The sequence below is a fragment of the Entelurus aequoreus genome, linkage group LG16, assembly GCF_033978785.1.
Source record: "Entelurus aequoreus isolate RoL-2023_Sb linkage group LG16, RoL_Eaeq_v1.1, whole genome shotgun sequence".
Taxonomy (NCBI): Eukaryota; Metazoa; Chordata; class Actinopteri; order Syngnathiformes; family Syngnathidae; genus Entelurus; species Entelurus aequoreus.
Window position 1 is genome coordinate 17,701,528 of NC_084746.1, and position 19,143 is coordinate 17,720,670.

General features: G+C 40.3%; 1 protein-coding gene across 1 annotated transcript in view; it reads right to left on the minus strand.

Annotated features, from left to right (window-relative positions):
* Positions 1 to 3,269: 3,269 nt before the first annotated feature.
* gng12a (guanine nucleotide binding protein (G protein), gamma 12a) overlaps positions 3,270 to 19,143 on the minus strand; it is a 124,849-nt gene continuing 108,975 nt past the window's right edge. Inside the window, exons 2-3 of the mRNA XM_062022267.1 lie at positions 10,729 to 10,836; positions 3,270 to 4,406 (exon numbers count right to left, since the gene is read on the minus strand). Of these exons, the coding sequence (XP_061878251.1) occupies positions 4,281 to 4,406; positions 10,729 to 10,821 (219 nt within the window). The 5' untranslated portion in view covers positions 10,822 to 10,836 and the 3' untranslated portion in view covers positions 3,270 to 4,280. The remainder of the gene's footprint in view (positions 4,407 to 10,728; positions 10,837 to 19,143) is intronic.

Here is a 19,143-nt window from a genome sequence, read left to right on the forward strand (position 1 = left end):
TCCGACCTTGCCGATTTTACCTGAGACAAAGAGGCCGACCTTGCCAATTTTATTTGGAACAAAGAGGCTGACCTTGCCGATTTTATTTGGAACAAAGAGGCTGACCTTGCTGATTTTATTTGCGACAAATAGGCCGACCTTGCTGATTTTATTTGGACCAAAGATGCTGACCTTGCCGATTTTATTTGGAACAAAGAGGCTGACCTTGCCGATTGTATTTGGAACAAAGAGGCCGACCTTGCCGATTTTATTTGGAACAAAGAGGCTGACCTTGCCGATTTTATTTGGAACAAAGAGGCTGACCTTGCTGATTTTATTTGGAACAAAGAGGCCGACCTTGCTGATTTTATTTGAGACAAAGAGGCCGACCTTGCCAATTTTATTTGGAACAAAGAGGCTGACCTTGCCGATTTTATTTGGAACAAAGAAGCCGACCTTGCCAATTTAATTTGGAACAAAGAGTCCGACCTTGCCGATTTTATTTGGAACAAAGAGGCTGACCTTGCCAATTTTATTTGGAACAAAGAGCCGACCTTGCCAATTTAATTTGGAACAAAGAGTCCGACCTTGCCGATTTTATTTGGAACAAAGAGGCTGACCTTGCCGATTTTATTTGGAACAAAGAGGCCGACCTTGCCAATTTAATTTGGAACAAAGAGTCCGACCTTGCCGATTTTACCTGAGACAAAGAGGCCGACCTTGCCAATTTTATTTGGAACAAAGAGGCTGACCTTGCCGATTTTATTTGGAACAAAGAGGCTGACCTTGCTGATTTTATTTGCGACAAATAGGCCGACCTTGCTGATTTTATTTGGACCAAAGATGCTGACCTTGCCGATTTTATTTGGAACAAAGAGGCTGACCTTGCCGATTGTATTTGGAACAAAGAGGCCGACCTTGCCGATTTTATTTGGAACAAAGAGGCTGACCTTGCCGATTTTATTTGGAACAAAGAGGCTGACCTTGCTGATTTTATTTGGAACAAAGAGGCCGACCTTGCTGATTTTATTTGAGACAAAGAGGCCGACCTTGCCAATTTTATTTGGAACAAAGAGGCTGACCTTGCCGATTTTATTTGGAACAAAGAAGCCGACCTTGCCAATTTAATTTGGAACAAAGAGTCCGACCTTGCCGATTTTACCTGAGACAAAGAGGCCGACCTTGCCAATTTTATTTGGAACAAAGAGGCTGACCTTGCCGATTTTATTTGGAACAAAGAGGCTGACCTTGCTGATTTTATTTGCGACAAATAGGCCGACCTTGCTGATTTTATTTGGACCAAAGATGCTGACCTTGCCGATTTTATTTGGAACAAAGAGGCTGACCTTGCCGATTGTATTTGGAACAAAGAGGCCGACCTTGCCGATTTTATTTGGAACAAAGAGGCTGACCTTGCCGATTTTATTTGGAACAAAGAGGCTGACCTTGCTGATTTTATTTGGAACAAAGAGGCCGACCTTGCTGATTTTATTTGGAACAAAGAGGCTGACCTTGCCGATTTTATTTGCGACAAAGAGGCCGACCTTGCTGATTTTATTTGGACCAAAGATGCTGACCTTGCCGATTTTATTTGGAACAAAGAGGCTGACCTTGCCGATTTTATTTGCGACAAAGAGGTCGACCTTGCTGATTTTATTTGGAACAAAGATGCTGACCTTGCCGATTTTATTTGGAACAAAGAGGCCGACCTTGCCGATTTTATTTGGAACAAAGAGGCTGACCTTGACGATTTTATTTGCAACATAGAGACCGACCTTGCCGATTTTATTTGCAACAAAGAAGCCGACCTCGCTGATTTTATTTGGAACAAAGAAGCCGACCTTGCCGATTTTATTTGGAACAAAGATGCTGACCTTGCCGATTTTATTTGGAACAAAGAGGCCGACCTTGCCGATTTTACCTGAGACAAAGAGGCCGACCTTGCCAATTTTATTTGGAACAAAGAGGCTGACCTTGCCGATTTTATTTGGAACTAAGAGGCCGACCATGCCGATTTTATTTGGCACAAAGAGGCTGACCTTGCCGATTTTATTTGCAACAAAGAAGCCGACCTCGCTGATTTTATTTGGAACAAAGAAGCCGACCTTGCCGATTTTATTTGGAACAAAGATGCTGACCTTGCCGATTTTATTTGGAACAAAGAGGCCGACCTTGCCGATTTTACCTGAGACAAAGAGGCCGACCTTGCCAATTTTATTTGGAACAAAGAGGCTGACCTTGCCGATTTTATTTGGAACTAAGAGGCCGACCATGCCGATTTTATTTGGAACAAAGAGGCTGACCTTGCCGATTTTATTTGCGACAAATAGGCCGACCTTGCTGATTTTATTTGGACCAAAGATGCTGACTTTGCCGATTTTATTTGGAACAAAGAGGCTGACCTTGCCGATTTTATTTGGAACAAAGAGGCCGACCTTGCCGATTTTATTTGGAACAAAGAGGCTGACTTTGCCGATTTTATTTGGAACAAAGAGGCCGACCTTGCCGATTTTATTTGGAGCTATGAGGTTGACCTTGCCGATTTTATTTGGCACAAAGAGGCGGACCTTGCCGATTTTATTTATAACAAAGAGGCCGACCTTGACGATTTTAATTTGGAACAAAGAAGTTGACCTTGCCGATTTTATTTGGCACAAAGAGGCGGACCTTGCCGATTTTATTTATAACAAATAAGCAGACCTTGCCGATTTTATTTGGAACAAAGAGGCTGACCTTGCAGATTTTATTTGGAACAATGAGGCCGACCTTGCCGATTTTATTTGGAACAATGAGGCCGACCTTGACGATTTTATTTGGAACAAAGAGGCCGACCTCGCCGATTTTATTTGGCACAAAGAGGCTGACCTTGCTGATTTTATTTATAACAAATAGCCCGACCTTGCCGATTTTATTTGGAACAAAGAGGCCGACCTTGACGATTTTATTTGGAACAAAGAGGCCGACCTCGCCGATTTTATTTGGAACAAAGAGGCTGACTTTGCCGATTTTATTTGGAACAAAGAGGCTGACTTTGCCGATTTTATTTGGAACAAAGAGGCTGATCTTGCTTGAAGCATAAGTGGTCTGACACAAGACAACGTGCCGATTTTATTTGGCACAAAGAGGCCGACCTATGGATGAAAAGCACTTTATAAATAAAGTTTGATTGATTTATTTATAGCTGTAAAAAAGGCTTTTTTGGAGGTAAAAGTGACTTCACGGTACTCAACTGAAAGGTCCACTTCCTGCTTTGTAGAGTAGTGGAGAAAAGAAAGAGCCCACAAAGAGTGCACTAGAAGCATCAGTGGTCTGACACAAGACAACTTTATTGAGATGTTAGTACAATCTTGGACGTCATCCTCATCTTCATACAAAGGTTGCTCACTCCAGAATAAAACGAGGACTTTCATGGTACAAGGCAGACAAACGCTGACACGGCAGTGCTTAGCTCAACTTTTCTTTACAGGCTCGCGGGAATTATTGCAAATAAGGAGAAGGCTGTTAGAGTCAAAGATTCGACAAAAGTACAATCGTTGCTGATTCGAAGGTAACTTGTGAGGGGGGCGGGGCAACGCTGCAGCACCAGGAAACACCGTTTAAGAGGTTTTGCGACACACAGATGGCACGACATGGTTCCGGACCAGGAACAGTTCTCCCAGGAGGTGTTCTTCATAACACAAGGCAGGCGTAGGATGATGTCCACCAAACAGGACAGTTCAGCTCCCTACAAGTTTTGCTTGGCAGAGAGGTACGGCACCTAAAGGGGCGGAGCTACACACCGCCGCCTGATGATTGCTTCAATGGAATGTATAGAACCTCCTGACTTGTTTACTTAACGGCGAGCTGAACTGTACGGAAAGGCGGGAGCATTAAAGGCTTTTGAAGGTCGGCCTGAAAAGTCCGGATGGGTTTTTGTCGACCCTGAACGCACACACGATGTAAGGCGGAGAATCTGACACATAGACGACAATTTTGTTGACAAAGTTGTCCTAAAGATGAGAAGCAAAGACGACAAACGGAATGTGGATTGTCGTGAGACCCTGAAGGAAGCGATCGGATGAAATAGTGCAGAACGTGTGTTGACCTCCACAAGAGAACTGGGACAGAACACCTCCAGGGAACGCTAACGCGTTCGTTGCTCTTCACACAAAGACGATTTGGAGAGAACCGCGGTGATTGGCGAACAGAAAAAGGCAAGCGGCGCGGCGGCGACGGTCCGCCCCTGGCTCCTCCCCCCACAAACACGACACGGCAACACGGACAGGCAAGAAGAAACCCGGGAAAGGCCGAGCGGAGGAGCATTACAGTATGGCGCAGGGCTTTTTGTCCTTGAAGGGGTTCTCTGAGGCAGGGATGCCCATGAGCAGGGGGTCGTTCCTGGCCTGCTCGTTGCAGTAATGCATGAGGTCTGCAGAGGCCTTGGACACCTGCGGGAGGACACACAGACACGTCAGCGCACCAACACACACGCCATGTGGGCCCGTTTGCTGGAATAATGATGTGATCGCCATGAGTAGCATTGTACTAGTATAGTATCGCAGTAGTTATAATAATAATAATACATTTTACAAACCCCGTTTCCATATGAGTTGGGAAATTGTGTTAGATGTAAATATAAACGGAATACAATGATTTGCAAATCATTTTCAACCCATATTCAGTTGAATATGCTACAAAGACAACATATTTGATGTTCAAACTGATAAACATTTTTTTTTTGTGCAAATAATCATTAACTTTAGAATTTGATGCCAGCAACACGTGACAAAGAAGTTGGGAAAGGTGGCAATAAATACTGATAAAGTTGAGGAATGCTCATCAAACACTTATTTGGAACATCCCACAGGTGAACAGGCAAATTGGGAACAGGTGGGTGCCATGATTGGGTATAAAAGTAGATTCCATGAAATGCTCAGTCATTCACAAACAAGGATGGGGCGAGGGTCACCACTTTGTCAACTAATGCGTGAGCAAACTGTTGAACAGTTTAAGAAAAACCTTTCTCAACCAGCTATTGTAAGGAATTTAGGGATTTCACCATGTACGGTCCGTAATATCATCAAAGGGTTCAGAGAATCTGGAGAAATCACTGCACATAAGCAGCTAAGCCCGTGACCTTCGATCCCTCAGGCTGTACTGCATCAACAAGCGACATCAGTGTGTAAAGGATATCACCACATGGGCTCAGGAACACTTCAGAAACCCACTGTCAGTAACTACAGTTGGTCGCTACATTTGTAAGTGCAAGTTAAAACTCTCCTATGCAAGGCGAAAACCCTTTATCAACAACACCCAGAAACGCCGTCGGCTTCGCTGGGCCTGAGCTCATCTAAGATGGACTAATACAAAGTGGACAAGTGTTCTGTGGTCTGACGAGTCCACATTTCAAATTGTTTTTGGAAACTGTGGATGTCGTGTCCTCCGGACCAAAGAGGAAAAGAACCATCCGGATTGTTATAGGCGCATAGTTGAAAAGCCAGCATCTGTGATGGTATGGGGGTGCATTAGTGCCCAAGACATGGGTAACTTACACATCTGTGAAGGCACCATTAATGCTGAAAGGTACATACAGGTTTTGGAGCAACATATGTTGCCATCCAAGCAACGTTACCATGGACGCCCCTGCTTATTTCAGCAAGACAATGCCAAGCCACGTGTTACATCAACGTGGCTTCATAGTAAAAGAGTGCGGGTACTAGACTGGCCTGCCTGTAGTCCAGACCTGTCTCCCATTGAAAATGTGTGGCGCATTATGAAGCCTAAAATACCACAACGGAGACCCCCGGACTGTTGAACAACTTAAGCTGTACATCAAGCAAGAATGGGAAAGGATTCCACCTGAGAAGCTTCAAAAATGTGTCTCCTCAGTTCCCAAACGTTTACTGAGTGTTGTTAAAAGGAAAGGCCATGTAACACAGTGGTGAACATGCCCTTTCCCAACTACTTTGGCATGTGTTGCAGCCATGAAATTCTAAGTTAATTATTATTTGCAAAAAAAAAATAAAGTTTATGAGTTTGAACATCAAATATATGGGTTGAAAAGGATTTGCAAATCATTGTATTCTGTTTATATTTACATCTAACACAATTTCCCAACTCATATGGAAACGGGGTTTGTACTTATAAGGCGCCTTTCTGGGCACTCAAGGACACCGTACAAAATCAAAAGAATAAAATCAATTGGATAAAAACAACAACAACAACAAGAACAAAGATCGATAAGATTTACAATGAATAAGCAGTCAGGAATAGGTGTGTTTTGAGTCTTGATTTGAAGAGAGATTTTGAGTCTAAGTTACGAAGGTCTGGTGGTAATGAGTTCCGAAGATGAGGGGCAGAGCGGCTGAAAGCTCGGGCACCCATGGTGGACAGTTTAAATAAGGGGACAGTGAGATGGATGGATGTAGAAGATCTTAGGGAACGTGAGGGCGTGGCGACATGGAGCAAGTCAGAGAGATATGACGGATAGCTTTGAAATTGAGGAGAATTATTTTAAAGTAATGAATCAAAAAACGGTACTATACTCTGTTTGAAAAGTACCGGTTTATTTTTTAACGGGCATGACGGCGCGTCGTCACGTCGTGACATTGCTGGTTTTACGAGCAGAGGAGCATGTTCGGCAGCGCACAATCACGGAGTGCTTACAAGCAGACACGGTGTGTAGACGGAAAAGGGAGAACGGACGCATTTTGGCCTAAAACCTGATGATAAAGGCGAAGCTATAACACTGAAACGCCCTCAGGAAGAGGTGCTTTAAGACAGCGGCTAACATCCATCCGCAGTCTGCAGTGTTTTAGCTACTTCTAAATGACTAATCCTCGTCTCCATGGCGACAAATAAAGTACGTTTCTTACAAGTATCATCCCTGCAGGACGAGGAATAGCTAAACATGCTTCACTACACACCGTAGCTCACCGGCATCAAAATGTAAACAAATGTCATAGGTGGATTTTTACACCTACCATCCACTGTAATGATACCAAGTACAAGAGCGTATCCATTACATCGATATATTTTTTTATCATCAAAAAATATTTTTCCCTTTTTTAAATGTATTTTATGTTTATAAACTCAAGGACTGTTTTCACTGCTGGACTCTAGAAAGAGGTTCCGCAGCCTCCGTAGCAGAACCTCCAGGTTCTGTTACAGCTTCTTCCCTCAGGACGTACTGTAAGACTCTTGAACGCATCATAATAATCCCCTCAATTCCCCCCAAAAATGGATTAACTCACTGGAATATAAAGACAATATAACATACATCCATAAACGTGGATGCATATGCAAAAGTGCAATATATTTATCTGTACAGTAATCTATGTATTTATATCTGCACCTTATTGATTTTTTATCCTGCACTACCATGAGCTAATGCAACGACATTTTGTTCTTATCTGTACTGTAAAGTTCAAATTTGAATGACAATAAAAAGGAAGTCTAAGTGTCCCTGGACACATGAGGACTTTGAATATGACCAATGTATGATCCTGTAACGACTTGGTATCGGATTCATACCTAAATTTGTGGTATCATCCAAGTATCAAACAAGAGAAGAATAAGTGATTATTACATTTTAACAGAAGTGTAGATAGAACATGTTACAACAGAAAATAAGCAGATATTAACAGTAAATGAACAAGTAGATTAATAATTAATTTTCTTCCACTTGTCCTTAATAATGTTGACAAAATAATAGAATGATAAATGACACAATATGTTACTGCCTATGACTACAGATGCCGGTAATATCGGCCTGCCGATATTATCGGCCGATAAATGCTTTAAAATGTAATATCGGAAATTATCGGTATTGGTTTTTTTAATTATCGGTATCGTTTTTGTTGTTGTTTTTTTTAAATTAAATCAACATAAAAAACACAAGATACACTTACAATTAGTGCACCAACCCAAAAAACCTCCCTCCCCCATTCACACAAAAGGGTTGTTTTTTCTGTTATTAATATTCTGGTTCCTACAATATATATCAATATATATCAATACAGTCTGCAAGGGATACAGTCCGTAAGCACACATGATTGTGCGTGCTGCTGGTCCACTAATAGTACTAACCTTTAACAGTTAATTTTACTCATTTTTGTTAATTACTAGTTTCTATGTAACTGTTTTTATATTGTTTTACTTTCTTTTTTATTCAAGAAAATGTTTTTAATTTATTTGTCTTATTTTTTTTTTTTTTATAAAAAGGACCTTATCTTCACCATACCTGGTTGTCCAAATTAGGCATAATAATGTGTTAATTCCACGACTGTATAAATTGGGGTATCGGTTGATATCGGTATCGATTGATATCGGTATCGGTAATTAAAGAGTTGGACAATATCGGAAATCGGCAAAAAGCCATTATCGGACATCCCTACCTATGACTAGTTAGGAGCCTTTGTTTGCTTACTTATAAAATAAAAAAACAAGTTGTCTTGTATGTTCACTATTTTATATGAGGACAAACTTGCAATAATAAACATATATTTAATGTACCCTAAGATTTTTTGTTAAAATAAAGCCAATAATGCAATTTTTTGTGGTACCCTTTATGTAGAAAAGTATCGAAATACATTTTGGTACCTATACCAAAATATTGTTATTATGACAACACTAGTAGAGAGCAGTTTTTGGTTTTGTTTAGCCTTCTATTGACTTAGTTTTGCTCAAACAAAAAAAAAGAGGCAAAAGTTTGAATATTATTCAAATGTCAGTAAGACTGACTGTTAGGGCTGCGAATCTTTGGGTGTCCCACAATTCTATTCAATATCGATTCTTGGGGGTCACGATTCGATTATAAATAGATTTTTTCGATTCAACGCGATTCTCGATTCTAAAACGATATTTTTCCGATTCAAAACAAGTCTCTATTCATTCAATACATAGGATTTCAGCAGGATCTACCCCAGTCTGCTGACATGCAAGCAGAGTAGTAGATTTTTGTAAAAAGCTTTTATAATTGTAAAGGACAATGTTTTATCAACTGATTGCAATAATGTACATTTGTTTTAACTATTAAATTAACCAAAATATGACTTATTTTACCTTTCTGAAAATATTGGACACAATGTGTTGTCTAGCGATGCGATGCAAGTGTAAGCCACTGTGACACTATTGTTCTTTTTTATTTTTATTTTTATTTTTTTAAATAAATGTCTAATGAAAATGTCAATGAGGGATTTTTAATCACTGCTATGTTGAAATTGTTACTAATATTGATACTGTTGTTGATAATATTCATTTTTGTTTCACTACTTTTGGATTGTTCTGTGTCTCCTCTCAATTGCTCTGTTTATTGCAGTTCTGAGTGTTGCTGGTTTGGTTTTGGAATTGGATTGCATTGTTATGGTATTGCTGTGTATTGTTTTGTTGGATTGATTAGTAAAAAATAAAACAAAATTAAAGCTGCAAGCAGCGTTGGTCGGGTCCGCATTTTGGCAGGTGCTAGTCCTAGGTGTCCCAATACTTTTGTCCAGTGGTAGTCCTGAGTGAGACCTACATAGAGGTTTTTGTTTCATGTCTCTACGATATTCGTACTGGGAGTTAGAGGAAGTTGTGTCTGTGTTTTTTTCCTAGGTGCTGCGGCACAGTGGTTGTTTTCTTTGAAGGCGCGTAAAAGCAGCTATAGTGCTGCGGGTCTTTGAAGGCTCGTAAAATCAAAACGGTAGCACCGTCCAAAGCGCCGTCGCCAACTTTTAATCAGAAGGGTTCAATCGCTCTCCTGTAGTAGTTTGAAGCCGAAACGACAAACGCGCTCAGAGGAGATCATGTTTGATGTTTGGTGACCGGTTTTAACAAAAATTTAGTTTTGAAGGAGGGATTGCAAACTTCCTGTTGATTTTTGCTGAAGGATGTCAATCTATGAAATGTAGGTCTAGGTGAGACCTACATAGAGGTATTTGTTTCATGTCTCTAAAACGTTCCTACCGGAAGTTACAAGCAGTTTTGTCTGAGTTTTCCTCTGAGGAGCAGTTTTGTCTCTGTTTTATTCAAAAATTGCGCTAGAGCCCAATTTTGAGTTTTGGGGTTCGGTTTTTTTTTTAGATCGCAATTTCCACCAGTCCCGATGTGTGTGAAAAGTTTGGTGAGTTTTGAAGTATTTTAAGAGGGTCAAATTACAGCTCAAAGAGGCAAAAATGAGTGTTTTTAGTCATTTTTTGTCTTGAAGGGGAAATAGCTAACTTCCTGTTGGTTTTTGCCCGAGGATGTGTCATTATGAATTGTAGGTCTAAGTGAGACCTACATACAGGTTTTTGTTTCATGTCTCTACGACCTTCCTAGTGGGAGTTACAGGCAGTTTGTTTTTGTTTTTTCCTAGGGGGCGCTAGAGCGCAATGTTTTATTTTTGGTTGGGTTTTTTTTTTACTAAAGTGTTTGGGGCACGTTTTTCTATGTGTGTATCAAATTTGGTGCGTTTTGAAGCATGTTAAGGGGGGCAAAGTAGTGCGCAAAGGTGCGGAATAATAATAATAATAATAAACATTACAATAACAATAGTGTCCTTTGTCCATGTACATGCGGACCCTAATAAAAATACAAAAAATAAAAAATTTATTTTTGAAAAATTAGAATCGATACTGAATCGTACAACGTGAGAATGGCGATTTGAATTCAAATCGATTGTTTTCCCACACCCCTACTGACTGTGCATGAAGTGACAGTTAACACAGGTATGATGGTTTGTTGTTGGCCCATCTCACTCATTAGCAACAGGTATGCGTGACATTAGCATGAGGTTAGCATGAGGTATACCTTTATCCTCTCGATGCTGGCCTCTAGCCGCAGCTGCTGCACCGTCCGCCTGCCTTGGGCGATGTTGTTGGAACTGTGAGCCTTCGCAGACATCCTGGACAATCACGGCTGAAAGAAAGGACACACTTTCATCAGCGCAGCACCGACACAGAGCAAGATGGTGAAGCGAGAGCGACAGTGTTTGCTTAAAGGTGCACTGACGCACGTGGAGTGGAAATGACACGGTGCGGATATCAAACACAGGCAGAAAGTAGCGCGGCGCGGACTAAACATGCTGAGTACACACACACACACACACACACACACACACACACACACACACACACACACACACACACACACACACACACACACACACACACACACACACACACACACACACACACACACACACACACACACACACACACACACACGGCGAGGGGAAACTGCTTCAACTGTCCTGTCAATGATTTCTATTGTCATTGGCAAAGGTCAGATGTCAATGATGTTGGAGTTCAGGGTTTTTGGGCCCGCCAATAAAGAGATCTGTTATTCAGCTGCAGTCCCTGTGGTACTACGTTGTAATACACTTTTCCACCACTTGTGGCAGTAATGACAATATCAAACAAGCCGAAGAAGCGTGGAGATATAGTCGTAGAGAAGTTTCTTTAGCGCAAAAATTAGGACTAAAGTGGTGAAGCAGTATTTTCATTTGCACTTACATTTTATTGACAGTATACATATTTATTTGTATTAGTTATTATTAATTTTGTTGTAATTTTTCTATTATAAAAACTTCTGTTTAGTATACTCACTGCCACTTGTCATGTTTAGTATACTCGCTGGCACTTGTCATGTTTAGTATACTCGCTGCCACATACTTATTTTAGTATACTCGCTGCCACTTACTTGTTTAGTATACTCGCTGCCACTTACTTGTTTAGTATACTCGCTGCCACTTGTCATGTTTAGTATACTCGCTGCCACTTGTCATGTTTAGTATACTCGCTGCCACTTGTCACGTTTAGTATACTCGCTGCCACTTACTTGTTTAGTATACTCGCTGCCATTTACTTGTTTAGTATACTCGCTGCCACTTATTTGTTTAGTATACTCGCTGCCACTTACTTGTTTAGTATACTCGCTGCCACTTACTTGTTTAGTATACTCGCTGCCACTTGACATATTTAGTATACTCGCTGCCACATACTTATTTAGTATACTCGCTGCCACTTACTTGTTTAGTATACTCGCTGCCACTTACTTGTTTAGAATACTCACTGTCACTTGTCAGGTTTAGTATACTCGCTGCCACTTGTCATGTTTAGTATACTCGCTGCTGCTTGTCATGTTTAGTATACTCACTGCCGCTTGTCATGTTTAGTATACTCGCTGCCACTTGTCATGTTTAGTATACTCGCTGGCACTTGTCATGTTTAGTATACTCGCTGCCACTTGTGATGTTTAGTATACTCGCTGCCACTTGTCATGTTTAGTATACTCGCTGCCACTTGTCATGTTTAGTATACTCGCTGCCACTTGTCATGTTTAGTATACTCGCTGGCACTTGTCATGTTTAGTATACTCGCTGCCACTTGTCATGTTTAGTATGCTTGCTGCCACTTGTCCATGTTTATTATACTCGCTGGCACTTGTCATGTTTAGTATACTCGCTGCCAATTGTCATGTTTAGTACACTCGCTGGCACTTGTCATGTTTAGTATACTCGCTGCCACTTGTGATGTTTAGTATACTCGCTGCCACTTGTCATGTTTAGTATACTCGCTGCCACTTGTCATGTTTAGTATACTCGCTGGCACTTGTCATGTTTAGTATACTCGCTGGCACTTGTCATGTTTAGTTTACTCGCTGCCACTTGTCATGTTTAGTACACTCGCTGGCACTTGTCATGTTTAGTATACTCGCTGCCAATTGTCATGTTTAGTACACTCGCTGGCACTTGTCATGTTTAGTATACTCGCTGCCAATTGTCATGTTTAGTATACTCGCTGCCAATTGTCATGTTTAGTATACTCGCTGCCAATTGTCATGTTTAGTATACTCGCTGCCACTTGTCATGTTTAGTACACTCACTGCCACTTGTCATGTTTAGTATACTCACTGCCACTTGTCATGTTTAGTATACTCGCTGCCACTTGTCATGTTTAGTATACTTGCTGCCACTTGTCACGTTTAGTATACTCGCTGCCTTACAATGCACAATATTCAAGCCTTGTTTCTTTAAGATGGAATCAGATGAACTAAATGACCCATTAGGAAGAAGGTGGTGAGCGTGGTGTGCAACAGGTGAAGACGGTAAATCCCCCAGCTGGTGGTGCAAAGGAACAACAGTGTCGGGGAATGAACGTCAGACGTGCATCTTTCATACTTCCTCTTGCTTCATTGTTCCCAGAAGTGATGATGTCACTTCTTGCTCAGCAACACACACACACACACACACACACACACACACACACACACACACACACACACACACACACACACACACACACACACACACACACACACACACACACACACACACACACACACACACACACACACACACACACACACACACACACACACACACACACACACACACTAGCAGAACACTTCATTGGCACTGCCTAATAAGATCCTGTATATCCATACATAAATAGTAAAATAGTACACAGTATTTACCTGTGTGGCATTTTAGTATAGCTTTAAATTAATGTATTCACAGTATAAATGACAGGTTTTAAGCAGGTGTCTTATAAATTGTATATTAAGCATGTTCTTTTAAATATATGCTTTGTATCTTTGGGTATTTTATGAACTGTAGGCCACTTTGAACATGCACTTTACAGCACATGCATGTTAGCCTTCAATAGTCTCCTTTAATAAGCCGCCACTTGTTTCCTACGCTTTGAACCCTGCAGTTAATCTATGGATTTTCCCCCCCTGACGGCCATATTGCAAATAGTTTACATTAAACACATGCGACGACTGGTGTGTTATTGTTTGTGCTGCGGCGCCATCTTTTGGTTGAGTTCGCTCACTGCAGCAGGGTGAATGCCTACAGGTGTTTCATGCTGTTTAAAGCTTTGGGCCGGAAGTAGAAGTGCAGTTCTATTTTTTTTTATCGTCCATAACAATCCTACTGGCAACGTTTGTAAGTTTTACAATATAACTAAAACAATTCTTCCTGACTAAACTGTCCCGTGTGATGTCTGTAGGAGTGTTTTCATGCATATTTATACATGCTATCGTAACGTAATCAAGCTTGTGTCGTTTTCATGTTACATTGACCAAAACACTGAAAAGGTGTGTCGTCGTTTGCGCTTTGGCGCCATCTTTTGGACAAGTTCCCTGACTTCAGGTGCTGCAGGTTGAAAACGTACTTCCATTTTCGTTCCTTGAACCGGAAGTATGACAGTCGAAGTTTTCAAATATAACTAAAACAAGTCTTACTTACGTGATGAGTGTAGGAGTGTTTTCATGCATATTTTTACGTGCTCTTGTAATGACTCAAGCTAGCGTTGTTAGCATCAGCTAACACGCTAACACGTTTACGAGTGTCTGTGTTAGCACTGTTAACTCACAATGGCATTATTTTTGTATTGTTTCACTTTCATAAATTCACCAAAACGTCACCGTGGAGTTATTGAGTCTGTTTAGCTGATTGGAGAGCTAGCTTGCGCAGCTAGTGGGTCCATGACCATGACGGACGTTTTGTTTGATCAGCCGTTTTACTGCCGTGTTAAAGACACAGTTTACAAACAATTAAGGTATATAAATAAAATATTTATGTATAAATAACTAGAGATGTCCGATAATGGCTTTTTTGCCGATATCCGATATTCCGATATTGTCCAACTCTTCATTACCGATTCCAATATCAACCGATACCGATATATACAGTCGTGGAATTAACACATTATTATGCCTAATTTTGTTGTGATGCCCCGCTTGATGCATTAAACAATGTAACAAGGTTTTTCAAAATAAATCAACTCAAGTTATGGAAAAAAATGCCAACATGACACTGCCATATTTATTATTGAAGTCACAAAGTGCATTATTTTTTTTTAACATGCCTCAAAACAGCAGCTTGGACTTTGGGACATAGGAGGTTGAGGTGGGCGGGATTGGGGGGGTTGAGGTGGGGGGGGGCGTAGGGGGTGTATATTGTAGCGTCCCGAAAGAGTTAGTGCTGCAAGGGGTTCTGGGTATTTGTTTTGTTGTGTTTATGTTGTGTTACTGTGCGGATGTTCTCCCGAAATGTGTTTGTCATTCTTGTTTGGTGTGGGTTCACAGTGTGGCGCATATTTGTAACAGTGTTAAAGTTGTTTCTACCGTCACCCTCAGTGTGACCTGTATGGCTGTTGACCAAGTATGCATGGCATTCACTTGTGTGTGTGAAAAGCCGTAAATATTATGTGATTGGGCCGGCACGCAAAGGCAGTACCTTTAAGGTGTATTGGCGCTCTGTACTTCTCCCTACGTCCGTGTACCACTCTGTACAGCTGCGTTTTAAAAAGTCATACATTTTACTTTTTGAAACCGATACCGATAATTTCCGATATTACATTTTAAAGCATTTATCGGCCGATAATATCGGCAGTCCGATGTTATCGGACATCTCTATAAATAACTCATTTCACAACATATATATCTGCGACTTATAGTCCAGTGCGGCTTATATATGGAAACAATATTTTGTACCTTTAAAATTTAGTAGGCGCTTTATAGCCCGGAAAATGCGGTAGCTATTAGCGGCCCGCAGGTAATTTTTTAACGGCCCCACGGCACATTCTAAAACTACGATGAAAAAAAAAAAAAAAACATAAAAAGTGGTATAAAAGAGCAAACAGGTGAAATGTAACAAGAAAATGTTGCATTATTTACTCTAATAACACAAAGCTGCCATGCAGGCTGTTTCTTTCTTTAAAAAATAATAATGAATCAAAATCAATGTCATTATGAATTATTGACCTATTCGAGGCTCCATTTAGTTCACATTAAATATTCCACTTTGAGATATTTTGGGGGGAAAATGTTGCATATTTTTTGGTTGCCATTTAAAAAACAAAGTTTTTTAAAGAAGGGCCTAAAACGAACAAACAAAAAACATAAACAACAATAAAACTTATAATTGACGGATAGATCTGAAGTTGATCTTGAGACTATTGTGGTAAAAGTTTAAAAAAAATGTTGGATTTATTTTTTTAAACTTTACTGAGCAGTACCATTTTGAATACCCAATAATTTTAGTGGGACTTTTTTTTTTTTTTTTAAGTGTCATTGCTCAAAAAAATAATGAATTAAAATCAATGTTGTTATGAGTTATTGACCTTTTTAAGACTCCAAATATTATATAATCTCAAATATTCCACTTAAAAATTTTATTGGGGGAAAATATTGCATATTTTGAATTTTTTTTTCATTAAAAAAACGGTTTTTCTTGACAAAAATGGCATACAACTTTAATCTTTAAAAGCGTTATATTGACAGATAGACCTAATGTTGATCTAGAGATTTAAACCTTGAATAATAATAATAATAATAATAATAATAATAATAATAATAATAATACTAATAAATAATGACACATTTGTAATATTTTTTTTGACCAAAACCTTTTGGGGTCCCCGGGATCAAGTTTGAGTGGAGGCCTAAATGTATCTTTTTTATACATATATTGTATTGGTTTTTAAAATATAAAATATCAAAATGGCCCCCGCTTGCTTTGATTTTTCAGTGTGCGGCCCTTAGTGGAAAAAGTTTGGACATCCCTGTATTAGGGTGTCATTTTCTTTGTGAATCATGCATCGTGCATACTGTCCATAAACTAAATTGTCTAAAAATCAACATCTTTAACAAACAAAGAGTTCAATAAAACTCCTCTACCAGCGTTATCATTTCATAAATGCAAATATTTCCTGGCAAGTGTACACGCCCAAATAAGGCTTAACTGCGTTGGCACAATAACCTGACAGGTACTTCATTGCAACAATACCCAAAAATGTGACACTGCAGGGTTTTTCCTCTCACGGAAACCGAAGGTCAAGATTCCATTGCCGTGCGATGAAGTGGCGGATGAGTGGGTGAGAAGCTGCAGCAGGTTGAACTTGTGATTCCGCCTGCTGCAGATCATTTACAGACATGACGGGAACAAGCCCGGGCATATTCCATACGGCGCACGTGAGCGCCTCGTGCTTCCCTGACTTCCTTTGACTCGAAGCAAGAAGGCGGGCAGTGTTTCCTTGCCCACGTTCTGCAACACGCCGCTTCTTCTTGAGACACATCCTGCTTACGGCAAGACCGGTCTCAACACTTTCTTGAGAAACGAGGAGGCGGGAAGACGAGGGACGGTGAAAGAGAAGAGACACGCTGTTCCATCGCTGTGTTGTTGGTGTACTTTGAGAGTACGAGAGAGCTGCAGTGCAGTGACCACACAAAACAGTTCATTTAGGCTCAGGAATGCAACCCCCAGGTTCCAAACATGGCCGTCTACTTCTAAGAACTTCTGTCACTCCTTCTGTGTCCTTTTTGAGTCCATCCCAGCTGACTTTGGGGTGTGAGGTGGGGTACACCTCTAGACATGTACAGTCTGCAGAGGTACTGCAGGGAGGGGCCAGCCTGATTTTTTACGTTCATTTTTTAAATGTAATATCCATCCATCCATCCATCCATTTTTTACAGCTTCTAAATACAAACTCCAAAACCAGTGAAGTTGGCATGTTGTATAAATGGTAAATAAAAACAGAATACAATGATTTGCAAATCCTTTTCAACTTATATTCAATTGAATAGACTGCAAAGACAAGATACTTAACGTTCGAACTGGAAAACGTTGTTATTTTTTGCAAATATTAGCTCATTTGGAATTTGATGCCTGCAACATGTTTCAAAAAAGCTGGCACAGGTGGCAAAAAAGACTGAGAAAGTTGAGGAATGCTCATCAAACACTTATTTGGAACATCCCACAGGTGAACATGCTAATTGGGAACAGGTGGGTGCCATGATTGGGTATAAAAGCAGCTTCCATGAAATGCTCAGTCATTCATGAAGTGATGGTCACCACTTTGTGAACAAATGCATGAGCAAATTGTTTAAGAAAAACATTTCTCAACCAGCTATTGCAAGGGTTTAGAGATTTCACCATCTACGGTCCGTAACATCATCAAAAGGTTCAGAGAATCTGGAGAAATCACTGCACGTAAGCGATGATATTACGGACCTTCCATCCCTCAGGCGGTACAGCATCAAAAAGCGACATCGGTGTGTAAAGGATATCACCACATGGGCTCAGGTACACTTCAGAAAACCACTGTCAGTAACTACAGTTCGTCGCTACATCTGTAAGTGCAAGTTAAAACTCTACTATGCAAAGGGAAAGCCATTTATCAACAACACCCAGAAACACCGCCGGCTTCGCTGGGCCCGATGCAAAGTGGAAAAGTGTTCTATGGTCTGACGAGTGCACATTTCAAATAGGGCTGCAACTAACGATTAATTTGATAATCGATTAATATGTCGATTATTACTTCGATTAATCGATTAATAATCGGATAAAAGAGACAAACTACATTTCTATACTATCCAGTATTTCATTGAAAAAAAACCAGCATACTGGCACCATACTTATTTTGATTATTGTTTCTCAGCTGTTTGTAAATGTTGCAGCTTATAAATAAAGGTTTATTAAAATTTTAAAAAAATAAATAAATAAATAGATTTTTTTTTTAAACCTCTGCGCATGCGCATAGCATAGATCCAACGAATCGATGACTAAATTAATCGGCAACTATTTTAATAATCGATTTTAATCGATTTAATCGATTAGTTGTTGCAGCCCTAGTTTCAAATAGTTTTTGGAAACTGCGGACGGGTTGTCCTCCGGACCAAAGAAGAGAAGAACCATCCAGATTGTTATAGGCGCAAAGTTGAAAAGCCAGCATCTGTGATGGTATGGGGGTGTATTAGTGCCCAAGACATGGGTAACTTACACATCTGTGAAGGCACCATTAATGCTGAAAGGTACATACAGGTTTTGGAGCAACGTTATCATGGACGCCCCTGCTTATTTCACCAAGACAATGCCAAGCCACGTGTTACAACAGCATGGCTTCATAGTAAAAGAGTGTGGGTACTAGACTGGCCTGCCTGTAGTCCAGACCTGTCTCCCATTGAAAATGTGTGGCGCAATATGAAGTGTAAAATACCACAACGGAGACCCCCGGACTGATGAACAACTTAAGCTGTACATCAAGCAAGAATGGGAAAGAATTCCACCTGAAAAGCTTCAAAAATTGGTCTCCTCAGTTCCCAAACGTTTACTGAGTGTTGTTAAAAGGAAAGGCCATGTAACACAGTGGTAAAAATGCCCCTGTGACAACTTTTTTGCAATGTGTTGCTGCCATTAAATTCCAAGTTAATGATTAT